Source organism: Serinus canaria, chromosome 5 (assembly GCF_022539315.1).
Source record: "Serinus canaria isolate serCan28SL12 chromosome 5, serCan2020, whole genome shotgun sequence".
Classification (NCBI taxonomy): Eukaryota; Metazoa; Chordata; class Aves; order Passeriformes; family Fringillidae; genus Serinus; species Serinus canaria.
In genome coordinates, this window is record NC_066319.1 from 27,575,060 (window position 1) to 27,597,461 (window position 22,402).

Sequence of the window (22,402 nt, forward strand, 5' to 3'; positions counted from 1 at the left end):
AAGCTTAACTTATACATGTCTTCAACTTTTAGTTAAGTCCTTATATCAAACACGCCTTTTAAAACACACCATTATTTAACCACCTTGTAATACATCTTGCGCATCACAAGAGGAGCATTCATTTCCTATAAAAATAAACAACATTTCCATGTGAGTCAGTTGTGTATGAGCTTCTGTTAGTGAATTGAGAGAAGAGACTGAAATTCATTAGATCCTGCAAGGTTCATTCCTCTCCACTGAGTACAATGGGATTCTGCACAATTAGTTCAGATACAAAGTGGAGAAACTTTATTCAGCCTGCCATTATGAAGTTTTCTTCCCAATATCTTTTCCTAAGTATCATTTTTCTTACCTCCACTAAACTGTCTTCACCAGTATTTTCACATTTAGAAGTCTGGACACCCGGCCAGAATACTGTTTATCAATTCCACTACTTTGTAGAGGGACCAATTTCCTTTACATACAAAAACCTATCCATTTGCATTCATTAACTTATACAAGACTCATCCATAAATGTCATATGGAAATATTTTACACTAACTAGATTAAAATATTTGAATTAATAGTAGACCGTGAATTAATAATTAGACCGTGTTAGTAATACTAGAAGCTCACTTATCCTTCCTCCATACACTGCTAAAACTTCAGATGGATCTATCTTTAAACTAACAGTACCTGTAAAAAAACGAGCTATTGATTTCATATAATTAAAGACTTCGGACGAGTTACCATCAGCATTTCACCAAAATACCTTGAAGAAATTAAAAGGACCTATATGAATTCAATGTCTTTCATCCTTTTTTAAGACATGCAATTAACTATGTTTTTTTTCTTTTATGTGACAAGACATTTTTCATGAAATCATGCTGACTGGCATCATTGATGATTTTTAACTGGCAGTTCTTTACTGATATAGTCCCAAATGACATTCTTTGTTATCTCCAGTTGGAATGAAAACCAACTCAGTTTACAATTCTCTGGAACATTGCTTTTTATTCTTTGCAAACTCTGAGGGTACTAGGTGTTCTCCAAGTCCATGACATTTTCCGGGTTTGAGATCTTTAAAAGTTACTGATGTCAAATTGGAATTCATCTAAGAATACTTCTAAGACTATAAAATTATACAAAGCCTACCGACTTGAGCTGATCCTACTGAACTTGTCTTTTGGCACTGTCTGTTCCATTCATAACATCATAAAAATCCAACCTCCTCTTCCAGCAAAAAAATTTCAGCATCATTACTTGCTTTATGTTACATTAAAAAATTCAGTTACAACTGACTTTCTAAATTTTTTTCCCCCATGATGCTGCTTCAAATTTTATCCCTATCCCACCTCGTCAGCTTAGTCTAAAGTTTGCTCAGAGAATGATGATACAGGGTGGTCAACAAAATGTGGTTTGTACTTGTAGAAAACTGGGGTTTGGGATATCTAATGAGGCTTCTGAAGCACAGCTTTTAAGATAAAAATCTCTGGAAGAAACAACATTCCTGCTTGGGACTCTGCTGGACTAACACAAGAAATGTGAATTTAAACCCCCGTTTTATTGCTTAAGTAAAAAATAAATAAATAAAATCACAGCTTCTTCTCCCCATCCAATCCTACATCATAACACACATTTTTATATCTGGCTCCTCCTCATCAGTACCCTTAGGACTAGATTATGTCGATTTTATCAATTCTTCCTAATTACATCCAAAAAAAAAAAAAAAAAGGAAATGTAATGGTGACTGGAATGTAGCAGCATGAGGGTATGGTTTCCCTTTAGGAGAAGGCAAACCAATAAATTGGTTTTGCCCAAGGGCTGAAATTCCACACCTCCTTCCTCCTCTGCTGTTCACTTCCATCCCTTACCTGGCCATATGGCTTTGGCACTTCTCTGACTGCAAGGAAATAACAATATCCCTCACCAGAACTGGAGAGAAACAATCAAGCAGTAAAGCCCAAATTTATTGTCATGGCAAGAATTCTGCTTGCTTGTTCAGTAGACTCAACCAGTTTATCAAGTTCTCTGGAAACAAGAGAACCGGTACAAGGAAGGGGGAGGAATAATGTCTGCCCCTCTTAGGGCTGAAATGCTGTAAATCAGGTCAGCTGTAACATGAAACTTCAGTTGCTGATTGCAAAACTCACTAGACTGATAGGGAATTAAATTGTTCCAGAGGGAGACAGAGAAGAAGATAATCCCAAAGGTCACAAACCTCAGGCTCTCCCTTCCAAACATACCTTATCCTGTATCACACATCTAGTTTACTTTTCCCAGGAAACCATTGTTTTTCCTAACTCCTATGTCTCCAAAGGATATGGATCAGCACTCTCAAAAACACGGAGCAAAGGCTACCTCTCAGCCCTAGAATGCAGAAAGAGGAGACTATGGAAAGAGTAACAAGAGCCACCTAAACAATGGACAATGCAGGGAGGAAGAGGTGAGAGATGGACATATTTTGCAGGCAAGAGACAAATGGGAAATGAAACTATTAGCAATAACATGCAGTTAAGAAACGTAAGCTTTTTCTTTTTGAGACCATCAATTTCATTCTAATCAGGCATCTCTGTTGCTTTCATATGTGAGGAACAAGCTCTTTTGACCTGCATTCACTGAAGAGAAGAAACCAATCCTGATCACTGGAATGCAAGGAACAAGCACTCTCCAGGTCAGTCATCAGACCAGGTCTAGCCATCAGGAAATACAACACAGGCCTGCAGATTGAACTCTTTCAAAGGACTTTGGTCTGCAATCCTTTCTGATCATTTCCAGAATCATGAGAAGGAGATCAGTACCTTCGGTACCAGTATTATTTGACTGGGGGGACAGAGAGGGGGAGTATCTCGGTAATGTTTGGGGCTTGCTCTTTTCTAGAGGTCAAAAGGCTTTGATCTGTTGCTTTGGGCTTTTTTCTCCCTCCCATATACATCCAATGGACATTATAATCCTTGGTTTTAAGGAGGGCAGAACTATGTGATAAGCGAACTGCACTCTGGTTTTTCAGATATACTGCTGGCATTGAAACACAGATATTTGTGAGTGTACATTAAGTTATATCTATACATGTCTTCATTTCTGTATTATTCATTTTGAAAATTTTTGAAATGTATTATTAAGCTAATTAGTATGTCCAAAGATTATTGTAAATGCTACCCACCAAAGATGCACATTCCATTAAATCCTCAGTAAATCAACTCTTGGCACAGTGGGAAGAAAGTTCTCGTATTTTAGGATTTTCTTGTTTCAATCTTTCAAGTGTCAACCCCTGCCCACTCCTATGGATACCCAAAGCTGTGTTTCAAGACATTCATATTTTGTAGCCATTGCTACCATAGCTATCAGCAATAAAATTCTCAACATTCTTATACTCCAACACTCTGAAAGACTATTAGATATAGCACATACAATCAGTAAAATACACCATTGAAGAAATCCCTAATTCTCGCAAATACTATTAAGTATCAACTGGATTTTGCATGTTTGGAAAACAAAAAGTCATTCTTCAAACTCAAGGAGAAATACAATTTACCTACCTTTCTGGTAGAAGAATTTTCGATAATAATATGCACCAAGGTCTACATGTTCAACGATGTATCTTTTCACTCTGTCTAGATGTAATATCAGATTCTCCTTGGGAACTTCCAGAACTGCAACTCCAGCATTTGTGCAATGAGAACTCAGAGTCGACTCAAATGAGGCACTTTCACACCCACTGAAGGAACCTGAATTAGATTTGGAAAGGCTGATCTTCCTTTCTCCTTCCCCACCAATCTCATTACGAAAATAAGGACAACTCATCACTAGTTCATTGCTTTTATCGTCCCCCTGGTCCATATTAAGACTTCCTTTTGAATTCAGGTCTTCAGTGCTGCCCATTGGAGAATTGAAACTTGCAGAATGGGACAAAGGTCCAGAGACAAGTGATGCTACAGCAGCAGCAGATGCACCTGTCGTTGTGTTCCTTCTTTTAATAACATTATGCCTATTGATTGCTGCTTCATTTAAATCAAATAAAATACTCTGTACATCATAATGAGCAAAACACTTCGGACAAGTCCAAGGCTTAATGCTATCTTCTGACCTGTTATCTTCAAGATCTGAAGACTTCCCAAGTTCCCCTTCACCTTTGGCATTACGCAGCTTACGAAAAATAGATGAATCTCCTGTCTCTGATTTTGAGCGTCTCTTGAGTGGCTTCTCCCTTTCCTTAAACAGCCTCAGGTTCTCCCTTTGAGTAATAGGTCCATCTATCACATCTAGAGAGAATCCTGAACCCTTGCTTCCACTGGCAATCAGAAGCTCACCGAGTTTAGTTGAGCCTGGGCTTCTCTGATCAGACTTTTCATCTTTATAGCCCTTCAATAAGTCAAAAAAACTATCCCCTGAAGTTCCCTGTTTATCTATGGAAGATGTGCTGCCATACTCTCTGTGCAGAGATGGTCCAGATTTAAACGTGGGTGAAATACATTCATCAAAACTATCCACATCAAGCTCACTTATGGTGATGTCGCTGTTGCTGCGCTGTCGTATTCTGCGCAGAGCTTTCCTTGGGGAACTGGGATAGCCATCGGGTGTAAGAAACCTGGAGTCTAGATTCTCAGATTGTCTGGTCTTGTTTTTAAGTGTGCTCTGGATGCTCTTTAACATGACAGAATCACTAGCATTCAAGTTAACAGAACTTCCCTGACTCCCAGGACTGCTTTTAGAAGACATGCTGTCAAGGCAACTTGACGTTTCAATATCTTGACTAGATCTGCTTGTCTCCTTGATGTTCTCCTTCCTTGGGGGCCAATCAGCAATCCTTGCCCTGACCCCCATTTTAGGGACTCCAGGGGTAGAGGTAACATGATGGGAAGTCTCGTTGCGAGGAGGTCCAACTGGTGCCATGACTGCAGATCCTAAGCTGCCATTCTGTGACCTAAAGCGCCTCATGTAGAAGTCATCCGAGTGGACTTTTGAGGTGCCATCTGTTCCAACTGATACCCCAGTGGCAACAGCCCTTTCGGTCTGGGACCGCTTCAAGCTGGTCATGGTCTTTCAGTATGTTCAACCTTAGTAAGTTCCAAAAAAACCTACAGTCATTTCTGCTTTTTAAATGCACAGTTCTCTTCTGGAGAATAGTCTCCAAAATATACAATGGTTGCATGAGATCTTAATCACGGACATTTAAGGACACAGTTAAATGCTGAATGTCCAGAAAATTCAGATATTCAGTAGGTTTTGATAAGAAATCATTTCCTTTAACTTCTGCATTTTAAGAAGCAGCCATGCTCCAATACATTCAAATAGTTTTAACATCACTCGTGCTCCAAAATGTCAGAGGTGTAGTCGAATGGCTTATGCTTCTTTTAAGCCTAGAACAGGAAAAAAAAGCGAGAAAATAATTAATTCCTCAATATAGAACTTTTTTGGTAACTGATACTATCAAGGTAATTATTACACATAATTAATATTTTTAACAAACATGTTTTTGAATCATATTGATCATCATCGCAAAAATGGAGTTACATGGCAGCAATGAGTTTTCTAGGTATTGTTGGGTTGCCTTCTGAAAAAATAATGCTGGGTTCTGGTTCCAACAAATACAAATTTTTCCTTCTGAATTGATTAGTGGTACTTTTTAGTTGGTTAGTGAACAGTGTTACAAAGCACAAGTAGGGAGCTTCTCAGCTAAGGATACATACAGCATACATTTCCTGGAGAAATTATATAAGAGCCAGATCAGGGCTCCAATTTTTATAACCACTTTTAAGAATTTACCATTTACAAGTCATACATCCTTGGCTGTCATTAGGTATTAACACAACCTTTTCAACTTTCCCATTAATGTAAATATCTGATCTGTTAACTTAAAAAAAAAGAAGCTTATTAGGAAAAAGCGTACAAAATCGTAAGAGAGGATGGCTGGCAACAACATTTATTTTGTGCTTTGAACAGCCTTATCTGCACAGTCCAGAAAGCATGTATTACCTCTGACCAGAGTTTACAACATATAAAAAGGTTAAAGCTAAACAGAAACACATACTTTTAAGTAACTTGATATGAAAAGTTTCATTTATGTCCCTGGCTAATAAAATTTTGTCTACCACAACTCCTGTATTATTCCAACTTCACAAAGTCACAGAAATTAAATGCCTTCCCATAGCTCATCAGTACAGAAGTGATTACAAAGCCTTCAGTACACTGCCCTTTGAGGAGCTAAAAAACTATAATCCACAAATACATCCTTGCTGGGAGAAGACAAAAGCATGGGATTGTCAAGATAAAATCTTGCATTGCTGTGTACATCCTTTAACACAAAGAAGTTAATAATTTTCAAAGGCTGAACCAATCACACAAAATGCATCCTTTAAATATTTGCCAAATGTGTGCAGACATGCTGCTGAACCAGCACAGCATTGACAATAGAGTATTGTCTGAAATCAAGGCTTTCTGATGCTTCCAGGAAAACCAGCACTTTCTGCAGTCTCCAAACTACAGTACTTTGCACCACACTAATTAAATACCAACCCAGGGCACTTTCTGCCTCCAAAGGCAGCATGTTTAAATTTCACTTGCCATATAAAGCACTTCTTTAAAATAGCTGCTCTTAATATAAAGCTCAACACATAAGGAATACTTAAAATGCAAGCTGACTGCATCACACATAACAAGAACAGTGCGAGTCATCCAGGGTACAACTCTGTTTGCACAGGCATTTACATAAACACAGCTTGTCTCCTTGTAATGCTGCTACAGTCTCAGAATCATGGAACAGTTTGAGTTAGAAGGGATCTTAAAGATCATCCAGTTCCAACACCCCTGCCACAGGCAGGGATGCCATCCATTAGATCAGGTGTTGAACACCTCCAGGGATGAGCCATCCACAACTCCTCTGGGCAGCCTGTTCCAGGGCCTCATCACCCTCACATGAAAGAACTTTTTACCATTTAATCTAAATCTTTAAATTTTCAAGTTTAAAACTGTTCCCCCTAGTATCACTATTTCCTCAGGTAAAAAGCCTCCATCTTTTTCAAAGCTCTCTTTAAGTACTAGAAGGCTGCAATAAGGTCTCCTCACAGCCTTCTCCAGGCTGAACAATCCCAGCTCTCAATCTGCCCTCTTAGAAGAGTAGCTCAAGCCCTCTTATCTTCACGGCCTTTCTGTGGACCTGCTTTAACAGTTCCACATGTTTCCTATCATAAAGAATCCAGACCTGGATGCACTACTCCAGGTGGGGTCTAATAAGGACAGAATACAGGGGAGACTAACACCTCTGGTCCTGCTGCATTTGATGCAGGCCAGGATATGGTTGGATTTCTGCACTTGCAGCATTGTTGACTTGAGCTTTTTTGTCCACCAGCACCCCTAAGTCCTCCACAGGGCTGCTCTCAAAAAGTTCCTCTCCCAGTCTGTACTCATGTCTAGGATTGCCCTGACCCAGGTGCAGCACCTTGCACTTGGACCTGTTGAACCTCATTAGGTTCTCACAGACCCAACTCCTTCAGCTTCTCAGTGTCAGATGGCATCCCTTCCTTCTGTTGTGTCAGCTGCAGCACTCAGCTCTGTGTTGTCAATGATACTGCTGAAATAACAGGGTTTTTTCTAATTAGAATAACTTTAGAAAGGCAGTCCACCCATGCTGCTGTTTGAAAACTACTGAATTCAGTATTCAGCAATAACTTTTTACAAGTTTCAAGCACTCTTCAGCCTAAGAACTAATCAGGCTGGTGAAACAACTTTGTGCACCATCAGGTCAAGTAAGGGAAAATGCAAATACTGTATGCCATGATATAACCTAATCTTCTGCCCATATTTTTCAAAGTATGCCTATCAAAGAGTGTTTAAGCACTATTAACCTCTATGAAATGGCAACACATCCCAGCACTCCCTAAAGTTCTATACAGGTTTGCTTTTATAGGCAGGACAGCAGGAAAATAGAATGAAAACAGATAAGGATTTAGGTCAGGAGAATGCCAGACTAAAAGGGATCGTAAAGGAAAAGTCAAACTGAGGGTTGAACATAAAACATGCAAGAGGACAAGCATCCACTACCACAAGCTGCTCTTCATAATCTGCAGTGAAAGCCAAGATTTGTCCCTCTCTGTTCCCCTTCCACCAACATTATCTCTGAAAGCAAAGTATCCACCTCCTCCCCCTCAAGTGCTGTTCCACTGAAACAGATCACCTAGTAGTACAGGTTTGTCATTAGCTTCAGGACATAAGTTCACGAAGCAGCTCTAAAAATTCCCAAGCTTGGTATTGACCATATAAGCATCCAAACACCACCAGTTCTCCCTACCTCCCCAAGTTACATGTCTTCCCTTAAAAATTTTCAGGACAACAATCCTAAGTAAGGATATAGATATACAAACACATCTCTAATCATATGAAAAAATACAACTAAGTGGTCTATGTTGTATACATGGTTCTGTCATTAGTTACGTGGCCACACAGTTTATTTTCCAAAGGAAATTCTCAGTTCTTGACTCAGCTTTATGCATGTCTCACTCTGGGGACCAGATGTTTCATGTTCTGCAGCTTGTTGCAGCTGCCCTCTTTCATCTGCTGTAGCAACTGGAATACAGGCCGTAAATGATTATGGTAATAGTTAATATCATACTCTGAAGAAATGAACCCCACCATTGACTGTATCTATAAGAATTAAATCACTATTAAGTCAAAATTTTTTTGAGAGTGCCACCACCTGTCCATGTTTATTTCTCTAGACCTTCCCAGCCTGGCGTCTAATCGAAACCTAACAGTCTGGTGTAAAAGGTTTGATTAGTTTCAATCAAAATAAAGTGAAAACATTACATTTGATAACATCAAAAATTCCTAAGGCACAGGTCCTGGGTACACTGGTTATCAGCTTTAATGAAAATAAACAACAACAGCAATCTGTACTTTAACCTTTTCTAGCATTCATTATTTGCAAAACACAACAGCATCACAGACAGAGCGAATCCCACTGGATTTAAAAGACCAGTAACAGGTGTTATTTTGAATGGGAAAACCTGCCAGAATTTAAATATTAAGCAGCAAAATTGCTAACACAGAATATGCAATATATTAAAATTAGTTACAATTACAAGATCAGCAGTATGGCAGCTACTTCTAATACCAAGAGCAGCATTTGTGAAGAGTAACAAATCCTACTTTGTTACCATTTCAATATAGAAAAAAATACAACTTAAGGTAGAGCTATGAGTATCTACATGAACACAATATGGCGAGGACAAACTAGCAAAACCATGAAAATGTACTTTCACAATTCATCTCAAATTACTGAGGAGGCCAACAAAATAATCAGGTGAACCGCTAAATATAAAAAGCTGTAAATTAAGACCACATGCAAAAACTACTGAAAGGGTACATGAAAACTTAGTACTGATTATATCAACTGAAAACCTGAATAGAGAGTTAAGAGAATGATCATAAAACCAATTATGTCCTTATCAGATTCCATACAATAATTAGTAAAGCAATCCCAGTATCTGTTCAAAATAGGTCTCAGCTACTTAGGACAAATTTTCTTCTTAGGTTTTTACTGGTACCAGATGACCAAGTAACTAATCTCAACTCAAAATAAGCACAAACCTATGTTCATTCTTTTGCTTTCTATTTATACGTTTTAAAATTGCTTTGCTGTCTCCTCCAAAGCAAAAGTTTTAGGTGCAGGACAATGAACCACACTTATAAAACTTAAAAGAACCCTGTAGACAAACTGCAAGATGGTTTTGCAGACTATCACTCTTAAAAGGCAGGGAAGTCAAGGATCTTGATTTCTTATTTGTTATACCTGAAGTCACATAGAGAAATGAAGACCTACCAGTCAAGATTTCATCTAGAGACCTTTGGAATACAAAGCAGCAAATACAAGTAGTTGGTCAAGAATAAATATCTCACTGAAATCAGTTCAGAATAGTAAAAAAACCTCAACTACTGCACAGGAATCAGCTTCTATCTTGGATCTAGTTAGACAAAGAAGAAAATTCAACAACTACTTGTTAAGGTGAACAGAGGAAAGGAGCTCATGCCTGACACAATAATTCAGATACCTTCTATTACAATTTTTCCTAGCTTTAGTTACGTGTAATCATGCTCCTTTCCCCTGCAAAGTAGTGACTTGACCCACAACTGAGTCTTTCTTGACAAGATTCAGCAATTACTCTTATCTGCTGAGAACATGATGAGACTCCAGATTCTGGAATCATGGGTGCTAATGATCCTAATAGTCTGATGTTGACAGAGATAGATTTGGGGGCACCAAATTATTCATGACTCATAACGTTCCAGAGGAAAGACTTCATGCTTCACCATCAGCCCTCATTATAAAGTGGTATTTTAAAATTTAAAATTTGGAAATGAGTAAATCTGTTTCAACTTATAGGAAAGTCTAGCTTCTGGCAAGCCTCCATAGCAAGGACCTGCTCCACTCCAAACAGTAAAACACAGCAGAGGGTGGTAAAAGCCACACATTGCCAGGGATACTTGAAAATCACCAACAATGCAAGATAAGGAGATGAGAATAACATTTTACGGCAAGCAGTTGTTAAAAACTTAACTGTTACCTTCTCTGTTCCATGGGGTTTACTAAAACACAGTCAATTTGGGAAAGGCAGTGCAACAACACACACATTATTAGCAGCAATCCTTGCTAACTTTTACCGGGAAAGGAAATGCCATCAGTATAAGCTCCTGAAAAAAACAGAAGCTCCTCTAAAACTAGAAAAATAAATGAGAACAAGGAAAAATATTTTATAAAGAAAGCTTATCTATTTGTGTCACAAATTCTTACCTGAATTATAACAGATCAAACCTCAGGAGGGAATACTAATTTATCAGCCAATTAAGTTATTATATGTACAAAATAATGTCTAATTGCATAAAATTAATTCCTCAGAGGAGAAAAATTCAATTTAGCCTTTTGAAATACTTCACCTGGTTACCTATTATTAACTTTATCCTTTTCTTCCCAGGATTACTTCCATCATTGTAATTGCAGGAAAGCTAAAAGGTTCATTTTTCTGAGGAAGTTTTTACAAACTGAAAATCTATTTGAAGAATAGTGTTTGGTATTTTACTAACTTACCGGCTTTATTTTTCAGACTAAGCAGAATTGCTGGCTTTGTGTTACCTGAGTTTGTGATAACTGTCAGCTCTGCACAGACAGACAGATTCCCTCAATCTCCCTTTCTTTTCCCTCCACGTCACCAATTTACGTCTGCAAAACTTGTCAGTGATTCACATGTCAGCAAGTCTGTGTTTCTGCATTTTTCTCTGAATGTTTCCTTGCACCCTAACCATCAGAAAAAAAAAATCTTTGCTCTGAGGACACAGGGTGCCATCTGTTGCCATACACACAATGATCACCTGCACTGATTTGCTAGGATTTAGCACTGCTTTATTCTTAGCTCCATTCTGTGCTGAAGTAGTGATGCAAATACACATGAACCTAGGCAAGGTTACATTGATTTTAGGGTGTAACAGTAATTACTGTGAGTCACTACCACCAGCTTCTGCACTCTTGCAGTGTATGCCTCTCTACAGACAAAGCCAAGCTCGCTCTGCTTTCACAGTGGAACAAGCAGAGGATGCGCAGTCACTAGAAAAGGGGGCTGAGTTGAGCACATCCACTGTGGCACTCAGCAGAATTTGCTCCCCCAGGTTCTGAGCCCTGGTAACCATGGTGGTAAAGCATCAGCTGGCTCAGTGCACAGTGAACCAGCTGGCCTCCCTGCGCACAAGACCGTGAACTCACACTCAATAATCATAATCTCCTGCAGTCAGTGGTAAATGCTCGTGACATAACAGGATGGTAAATGAAGCATAATAAAAGCTATCAAACTGAGACAGATATAGCAACACAGGGGACAGTCATCTCCCACCTGTGCACTTCAGCACATTTTGTTCTCTTATGATTTCCTACTCATTATTCACCAAGCAAACTCAACAATATCTCAAAGCCAGAATTGCATCCTCTGTTTTCACATCCACTTCACATGCATTAATCAAGACACAGGTATGACAATTCTCAAATGTATAAGTAACTGTTGCTGAAACAAATACTTAAAAACTCCTTTTAACTGACACAGAAAGGAAGAGTGAGAGAAAGACTGCACATGGTCATTCCTACTTCAACACTCATGTTCCATTTTGGTACCAGTGTCAGTCATCTAGGTAATTAAATGTAGAATTCCATTCCTAGAAGGTAATTTACAGGATCTAAAAGACAGATTGCAAGTCTTACTGTATGCTATACTATATTCTATTCCTGGAACAAAATTGTTAATAACAATTTAATTTTGAAGGGAATGCTTACTCTCTCTAAGAAAGGAGTCTACATCGGTGGCAACATGAGAGCAAATTATTCCAGCTCACAGATACTAACTCTAAAGAAAGCAGCTTTTTACCAACTACAAAACAGTTTGATTTTTAATCCTCCCATTTCTTATTTTCAAGAGATGCTTCTTCTCTGTTTCTCAGTTTGTAGCTGTTGCTATATTGCATCCCTGGGTAATGGTTCCAGAAACAGACTGCCCTTCCTGGTGTGTGAACTCTTATAAAAAGTTGCTTTACAGACGAGGGTCCAAGTTTATCAATGACTAATATCTCATATTAGTGACAATCAGACCTATGAAGAGTCCCAAACCAAAATAACAAAATAAAACCCAAAACAAAACAAAAAGCCCCAAACCAAATCAAAACAAAAAACCAAAACCAACCAACCAAATAAAAAAAAAAAAAAAAAACCCAAAAAACAGACCAAGAAAACCTCCCCCAAAATGGGCTGATACTTCCTGGCCTAGCCAAGGTACAGTTCAGTGTAATAGCTACAAATTCCAGTACATGCCAAGGATGCTCCTTCCCACAGTTTGCATCCTTGCTCATACTTGCATAGCACAAAGGCCCATACAAGTCCTTTCTCCCCCAGTGTGGCCACCATCTGTTCCCAGCAGATCTCTGGTACCAGTACAGAGACAGAATTTTAGCCTGTGGTCTCTGAGCTGCTTCCACTGGCTCTGTTCATGCTGGCCATACTTGGCAAAGGAGTACACAGACATCACCATGTCTCATGACATGCCACAAACATCAGAGTTGAGTGAGACCTCAGTTTGGAAGAAGGGTAAAGAGAGTATTTAACCTACTCCAAACTTCTAAAGAGCGTATTCTAACCTACTCCACCTCTCCAGACTTCCAGGTGCTTCTAAGTAGTCTGGAGAGCAACCCAAAACTAATTTAATTTTTCTTGTAACAGGTGTTGGACTGCATCACTAATTTGATATAAGGATTATTTAAAAATTATAATTTTGCTAGCCTTTGAGATCTTTTTCTCAAGACCACTAATATTCCTTTACTCTATCACTGCACTTGCTTCTCCCTAAATCATTGATTTGGTAGAAGAATTGCAAGGAGCTGTTCTGGTGCCTTCATCAAAGTCATCCAGCTCTCAAACCTCCACAGAGCACTATTTTTCCATAGGTTGGCTGATAATTAAGCCATTCATTTAAGTGAGAAACAAAAGCAGCTTTTCAGGAGCAAAAGTTAAAATTTACCTAAAATTAATAGGCTTTGTTTCCACAACCCTGATATTAATCATCTAGAGAGCCTTTCACATTCATACACATTCCTGAAGATGCTCTTGCAACTATTGCTCCTGCTTTAAAGGTACTGCTGCAGTTCTGGACAGGAGAATTATGTGCAGAGGGTGTCACCAGACATCCACACCAGAGGTGTTCACCAATTTCTGCTCCACCACCACTCCTTTGCTGATGCCCCAGGCCCCTTCAGTAGCTGGTCACACACAGTCTCCTGTCACTCTAAGCCCAGTTGCTGGTGTTGTTGACAATCCCCCTGCTCAATCCTTCCTTCTCAACCCTGGGACCCTCTGCCATACAGCTTTTTTGGCCCCAGCCCCCAAGGGGATAGAACAAACTCCATCAGTTTAGAATTTCAGACCTCAATGAAAGCTATTCAAAAGACAGCTGAGCATCTCATCAAACAAAATATCATTTCCTCAAGCTTCCAAATAACTCATAGGTGTTAAATGAATTTGCTTCCTTACCAGCTAATGTGAAAACACCAACTAGATCATTACTTGAATCTGTTACAGTTCCTGTATATTAAAAAAATAAAAATTTTAAAAGACAACTGGAAGTTCCACATAAAAAAATCAAACATTATGTTTGTAAAGTGAAAAACAAGTTTAAGCTACTACTGAAATATAACATTTATAAGTACACACCCAAAAAAGGGTTTTCCTCCCCCCAGATAATCTATTTTAAATGTCAATCTAACTATCTAAATGGTATTCTTTTCTGACAAAGACTTGGTATTAAAGTTAAAATATTTCCCCCTAAAATACATAATTTGCTTTTGTGTGTATATATCATGTATATTTTTGTGTATATACATCTACATATATTTACACATAAGATGTTAATGTTATATTTCTAACACTTCTCTAGAAGAAGTATTAAATATAACTTTAGCAAACATGGTAATTAACCCTCATGTCATTCTAAGACTTCCCACAATTACTAGTGTTTCACACTAGTAAATGTGCTTAATTAACTGCATTCACTATTGCTCTATGAAGAAAACACAATTAAAGCTAAACCTATCAAATGTTGATTGTATGTTTCTACAGGAAATTTTGACTCTAATAACCTGGAGTATGTCCTGCAGCATGAATCTTTTAGGTATTCAGATTATTCAAACCTTACGCAAATAACGACAGCACAAAATAATTACATTGAAAATTACAGTCTAAACTATAAAGTCATCCAGGGCTACAGAGAGCAACAGATTCTTTTTACAGTTCACATGTTTGAACAGATAAGAAAGCATGCAATTCTCAAGCAATCAGAGCAAGAAAAACAGCAGTTTCCATTTCAAGTGACTGCCACATCCAGTCAAGTGTGCAACACCAAGAAAGCAAGTCAATTAGAAACCTTAGGGAAAGACAGTAATTTGTAGCAAAAACTTGAACAATTTTTTTTTTTTTTTTTAAATCCTATGACTGCAGTATTCACACTGAAATGCACTCAGTGGGACCCTCCACAGCTTTTCACTAAAAATCCTTTTGGGGAAAAAACTAAAAACTCTGTAATATTCTTTTCATCAATATGCCAATTTATCTTTTTCAAATTGCAAGTTTTGTATTACAATTCTGCTAAGCTCTTGAAAGCACATTGGTATATCAGTGTAAAGAACATGATCTAAGAGTGCAGATAAACAAAAAGTACAAAAAAACTCCAGCTAATAAAAACAGGTTAAAACAAAAGGTTTAAAGAAAAAAGTTAACTGTTTATTCAGATACTGATCTTAGAAGACAAAATATTAGTAAGTAACAGATTTCATAAGAAAGCAATAATTTTCAGCGACTCTTCAGGTTTGCATGTTTTCCATGCTTTTCATTTTGCTCTAAGACCATCAGCTTCATACTTGGCCCACAATCACTTCATTCACAAACATGCAATCCCATTTACAACCCAAACCCTGGTGTTCTTTCAGTGAAACACTGAAATAGGCTCCTAAATCAGTTATGTATCAATTTCCAAAAGGATTCTAAAATGACTGCCACTAGCAACCACCTAGATCACTGTTGGAATGACATTGATGCATGCTGCATTTTTCCCATATGCTCCACCCTAAAGCAGGAAACTGAATACTGGGTGCAATCTTACTTTTGGAACCATATTTGTGTTTTCTAAAGCCCACTTTATCCACACAAGCAAACAAAAATGACAACCAGATCAAATAAAATTTTTCTTCAGACAATTAAACTGTTCACATAGAATGCATGGCAACAGATTCAGTAAATCACATATTTTTAGAGCAGTGCTTATGGCAACCCCTCCCAGTGCTCCAATGTAACAGATCCTCCTAAACTAAAAAGGCTGTGGTCTTTGTCCAAGGAAGATGTTTATTTACTAGTTTCATTCAGAGTTAAAGATAGGGTCATCCCACAGATCGAAAAAGAAAACCATCTTAAATTACTATTTGACACACATGATGTGTAAATCTAACCTTATGAGGAACCATAAATCCACAGAATAAAAAAAAAAAAAAAAAAAGCTTTCAGGCTTCTCTAACTGTTATATAACATAAGAAGGCATGACAGAGATCCCTGGGGATAATTCACTTTCCTGTTTTTGACAAAACACACATAAAAAGCTTTTTGTCCTTGACAACCGCATTTATTTCCTAAATATAGGCATTACATATGTATTTTCCAAAAGGCCATATTCATGAATATAAAGGAAAAAAGAGTTCAACCTCCACATAGGATTGTATAGAGCTTTTTTGGTTGATCTTCCTTTAAAATGTTATTTAAAATTAAGACTAAAAGAAACACGGTTTTAGGTAAGTTTTGGGGGCATGAAAATAGATCAGAAAAATATGGATGGGACCATACAACTGACAGGAATTTAAGAGCTGGTGCTCTCTCACCAGGTAACAAAGATGAGTGTGTTACATCCATTACTGATATCACCTCAAAAACTGCAAAGGATGTCTGAAGCTTTCAATGTGAAATGCAAAAGAATGACATATAAACCTGCAAGCAGCTCCAAAAACCTAGCAGGGAACAGAGTACAACTAGAGAAACCTTGTATTCAGCTAAATGAACAAATATTACAATGGCATTCCTCTTTTTTGTATGGGAATGTACACAAAAACATGAGGCAAAAGCCAGATTGGTAGAAAATAAACTATTATTCTACACCTAAAATACTTCAAGTACTAATAATGATGAATAAACAATGTAGAAAGAGACAAAAACCTACTTGTGAAAACATGCAGTTACTCAGCAGAAATCTGCATCCTGCATGATTGCAACATTTATGGTTCAGAAAAAAACCCAAATATTATATAAATATTTCAGTTGATTCATTTCTTGTGAGTGCTGTGCTATAAGTGGGTGTTCAAGCTGGATTTCACAGGACTTTGAAGAAGAATTTCTTCATATGCAGAAAATCAAGAAAGGTTACTTGGAAAATGTCTCAGCAGTGACCAAGAGGTAGATGAGACTCTTTGATTTGATCATGTGGGTACGTTATGTTCACAGTCCTACCATAGACTATATGGTCAAGGCAACACTTCTAGTTTAAAGATAGCAACACCAGTCACTCACTGAGGGCACAGAGTTAGCAACTGCAGCAGGATAAGAATACATACCTGGCCACCTGCATCAACACTTCAGGAGTGATTGCGAAAGTCTGTGCGCAACTCATTGTGTGAAGCAGCCTACACCAAATTGCAATACCAGGAGAAGCAAATAAGCAATTCAAGTCATGAATCCAGACAGTCAAGCTGGCAAATCAGATACAAACTGAGAAGAGCAAGCAAGGTGGCAGCAACATCTAAAAACACACTTTGCAATTTAAATAGAAATCAGTCTATTACAAGCACACATATGCCAGCAGTACTGGCACTTCATCCATACATTCTTAAACCTAAGAAGAAAATTTAGGTGGATGGTTGGATACTACCAGTTACCTCAAAGCATAAGTAAACTTGTGTGTGTTTGACCTGCCCTCCTGTCCACGCAGGTCTTTTATCAACTGCCTTTCTAGCCCAAGACCCAAAATACACCTTACAAGATTTATTCACTTTTCTCTAAGTTGGGCTACAATAACTGACAGATACCACAAAAATGAGCCTCCAGCCAAACATTCCAAATATAGTCCAGCATGTCTATTTGAGATTTTTTTTTATTATAATCTGAAGAAGTATGATGAAAAAAAATCGTTTTGCCTTATGTGATTTTTTTTCTCCAGTCATGGTCAGTAAAAGGAAATATCTACATCTGTTCCTGGTTCACATGCATGAAAAACATTTTATAAAATGAAAACAGATTTGAAATCATTTAAATTCCAATACTAAACCTTCAAAAGTAAATTACCTACAGAGAGTACATGTGTGGGTGTATTCCTGTTTCACTGCATCAACAGCCTTAATCAGGCTTGCATACTATTTCTGATTATGCTTCATTATATAAAATCACGTTGATAACACTTCAGCAAGAACATTCCTTAACCCTTTCTGCAAAAAGGAAATATCATTCTTGCACTAGTTTTCACCCTTGCTGTCTGTGTTTGGGGGTGACTTTCTCCAGCCACCCCCTGCCCTTGTGGAAGCCATGACAGACAACTATAAACCACAGGAATGTCCTGAAAAGGCTGCGGCTCCTCCCTGTGCCGAGTACGGTGACTCCTGTAGACAACTCCTCAGCTCCACTTGCCCCTGCAATGCCCAGGTCCTTGGAGATCCTACCCAAAAAACAGACTTTGAAGGTTAATGCATTTCCCTACTCATGTAAAGTCAATATTATTCCAATTGGACTCCAACTGGAGTCACGTATCTCCTGCTCACAAACTGAAGGCCCTGCTCGGAGTTCTGAGTAGTAGTTAGGAATACAAACACTACTTGGAAGCCCAATGTGCCTTTTTTGATTCGCAGGCCTGCATTTTCCTAAGCATGTTCAGTTTGTTTTTTGGTTTTGTGTCTATTCTTCTGTTACTCCGAAATGGGGATTTTATCAATATGCTGTATTTTCTGTTAGTCAGATCAATATCTGAAAACTACTTGAAGATATCAGGAATTGTGAAGCATAACTTATAATTTCTCAGTAGGATTTCTGACCAGAAGAGAATCATACCTGTGCTCCACAATCTGCTTGTTAAATTTCCAATAAACTGGTTCTTGATTTCACCCCGTAAAGACAAGATGATTTTGTACATTGAGAAACTTCGCTCAGTGATACCATCACTATTAAAAGCAACTCATCTTCCTATAATGCAACATGGATTTTTTTTCTAGAGGAAAGCTTTCAGGAAAATGGTTGTTTTTTATAACAATTTTAGTAGCTGATTCAGTGAACAGTCTGATGCTAGCACTACTCAGTTTTCATCATAATGCAAAACTTTATACTCCCACTAAAGAAATCCTCTTCAGTAATTACATGAGTTTAAGTCTCTAGGATTTTACATGAAGATGCAAATATAATTAAGCTGTTTTATGTGCACAAACGTGTTTGGGGGAGGGTTGTGGGGTAAGGAAAAAAAAAGATTTTAAAAAATTTTAAAAAAATTTGTCCCATCAGCTCAATTTGCATTGTAACCCTCAGGAAATTAACTCATTTCTTCAAGCCTACCATGAGCACAGCAATGTGAATAGAGCAGAGAGATCTATTTGGAGCTGGTTGCAGACACACACAAAAAAGATGTTACACCTAAAACCACTGTATGGCTAATTCTACAGATGTTTCTTTTTTTCACTACTTTGTATTTGTCGCCAATCATACAGTCATCATTTACCAAATTCAGTGAGTCAGTTTTTGCAGCAGTGAGACATGGCTCAAAATAATATCACAGTTTTAAAACTGCCTGATAAGCATGGATTCTGAAGATCACAGAAGTGCTTCAAAATACTAACTTTTATAATGAAAATACTTGGTTTCCTTCCAAGTAAAGTACTTAGATCGGTTTCTGCTCCCCTACACGTTAATACAGACTTGCCAGAATTTCCACTGAGGATCAGCACTCATTCTAGTTGAAAATCTCTCTGAAATGAAACCTAAAACTTCTGATAGTCTTGAGTGGTTCAGTTCAGAAGAGGGAGTAAAAGTTTTTGGTGAATCTTTTATTTCATATTAGGGAAAAAAAAATACAAGTACTGGAAGGTACTGGAAGTGGGGGGCAGGGGGAGATGATTTGCGACTTGTATCCTAGGAAGTCAGGGTGTGACCACTGAAATATTACAAACAGCTCTCTTAACAAAGAAACAGAAAATTTCTATAAAGCAACCAACAAAAATGCATGATTAGTTATCAATCATAACCACGACTTATGGATGCCAAAACCTAGCTAAAAAAGTGGTCAGGTAAGTTCATATACAAAAAAAGTCATCAAGGGTTTCAAGTGCAAATAGTTCAACATGAAGCTGGGTAAGTTCCTCAGTCAGACTTCTAGAAACTAGGAAAACATAGCTGAGATATGCAAATATTTATTTACTCCTACCTTTCTCTTCCATACAGACAGATACAGCACTTGCCTGATTCAGAACTGCTCTAGGCCATGTTCTTACATAAGATGAAATCACCAAGTTTTATTAGTAAGAGACACTAGTTTCAGGGAATAATGGTTTTGTATTGCCAGCTCAGATGAAAAGCAGGAGCTTTTCAGGAGCTTTGAAGACTTGAAACTTGCACTGGTCCAAAGTTTCAGTTAAAAACTTGGTTATTACTTCCGTGCTGCAAATCTGTCTCCCAAAATCCAAATGCTACTCCACTGCAATGGCTTTTTAAAAGGATCATTAGGTCAGAACAGCCCATAAGCTAAAACAAACAAAGAAACAGGCAAGGAACATAATAGAAAATGTTTAGGGAGTGCTAGTACAGCCTAATGCAGCTTCTGGAAAATAAATTACTTTCAGAAATTGGTTGACTTCAAAATATTCATTTAAGACCTATGGCTCAGACATCAGCTCTTCACAAGGCTTTCTGTCAAATTACAAAAAATAAGCATTTTCTTGTTTTGCCAATTTGCAAGTACATGCAATCAGAGCATGAGGACTACCATTTAACAGGTTATTTTAAAAGCTAGCTTGAGGACTTTCTCCTACGACAACAATTGCTCTAACAAAAAACTTTCCTTGAAAGCCCTGTCCTTACTCTGCTGAACCTAAAATGAGCATTTAAGTCAAGTCTTCTCTGAATTGCCTCCCAAAGGAGACTCTGGGTCTGTCCTTACTGATTATAGATCAAGTCTACAAAACCACACTCTCTAAACTACCATTAATTAGTTGGAGTGGCACTCTCCACCCACAGCTCACAGACAGAAAACCTATTGACAAAGCCATGGGAGATAATAGGATGATGTAAACCAAAAACAGAATAGTGGAAAGGCACAAGATTATTTTAGCAGTCAGAGGATCTGAATAATAAGAAAATAAATAGTGAAGGAAAAGGATGTGCCTGAAAAAACAAGAATCCTAATACCTTCTTTTTGTTAATGTTATTTATCAATTCATTTATTACAGCCAATAATGAAACTACTACAAAGCTTTCTTTCTAAAACAGAAGAGAAAGCTTTGATTTCAAGGCGAAAAGTACATTGTATACCATCCACAGTACCTACCTTAAATTGAAAAATCTGCATACACTGGGAGGTGTTAAAGAGCTGTGCACTGCTAGTATGCAACAGTACTGTATAACCGATCATGAAGGGGGAAAAAAAAAGCTTGTGATTCTGACATATTCTAAATTAACTTTGCAGAGAGGGCACCAGGAACAGACCGGTATCGCCATTTTCCAAACCACGTTGCTTGAGAATCAGTATCATAACTTCCCACTCACACAAAGTCATTGCATCAACTCCCACTAACTCTATCTTACTTAACTTCAAGAAGAAAAGTCATCAGTTCAAAGTATGCCAAGAGAAAATATTTTAGTTGTGAGTATATGTGGAATGAGAGCAAAACAGGAAAGTGCAGTGAGAGAAAAAAGCAGAATGTCAGGCTGTATGCAAAGAAACTGGGATGATGCTGCGTTAGTGCTAACACATATGAAAATTAAATCAATGGATCTTCTTCCAGTGCTCCTGCAAATCATCACTTAGAGATTAAAGCATCTGGGAATCATGGAATAACATCCCTTTAAATACATGTAATGATCTCAGTTACATGATGCTGAAATTTTCGAGTTCATCACACTTCATGGACTGAATATGATGATTATTGCTGCTGAGAGAGTTAGGTTTCAGCAACGCTGATTACATCTGAAATATTTGTGAAAATCATTCACCTTCTCATTCAGACAAAGAAAGAAAAATTTTTGAGGAACAGAAGAGAGTTTAAATTCTTCAGTTCTTACTTAGCACTGTGTTTTCATCTAAATTACATACCCAAAGTAAAGTAATGCTCTCCTAAATTACTAAAGCATTTGAAGAAAGGAATATATTATAAAACAAATGTTTATTTTAAAATACAGTGTCCTGGTTTTGGCAGGGTTAATTTTCTTCATAGTGGCTGGTATGGAGATGTGTTTTGGATTTGTGCTGAACACAGGGTTGATGATGTAGAGATGTTTTTGGTATTGCTGAGTAGGGCTTAGACAAAGCTAAGGCCTTGTTTGTTTTTGGTATAGCCACACTGGCAAGGAAGTTTGGGGTTCATGGGAGGCTGGGAGGTGACACAGCCAAGGGCAGATGACCCCAGCTGATCAAAGGGACATTCCAAACCATGTGACATCATGCTCAGTATATAAAACCGGGACAAGAAGGAAGAAGGGGGGACATTTGGAGTGATGGTGTTTGTCTTCCTAAGTCTCCGCTGCTTGTGATGGGGCTCTGTTCTCCTGGAGATGACTGAACACCTGCCTGCCCATGGGAAGCACTCAGTTAATTCCCTATTTTGCTCTGCTTGTGTGAAC

The 22,402-nt window shown here is 38.0% G+C and overlaps 1 protein-coding gene across 4 annotated transcripts in view; it reads right to left on the bottom strand.

Annotated features, from left to right (window-relative positions):
• The window catches only part of SIPA1L1 (signal induced proliferation associated 1 like 1), a 199,067-nt gene that overhangs the window by 63,379 nt on the left and 113,286 nt on the right, over positions 1-22,402 (bottom strand). For all 4 annotated transcript variants that reach the window (XM_018907576.3, XM_009102016.4, XM_018907573.3 and 1 more), the window contains one exon: positions 3,519-5,339. In XM_018907576.3, coding sequence (XP_018763121.1) covers positions 3,519-5,016 — 1,498 coding nt within the window. In that variant the 5' untranslated portion in view covers positions 5,017-5,339. The remainder of the gene's footprint in view (positions 1-3,518; positions 5,340-22,402) is intronic.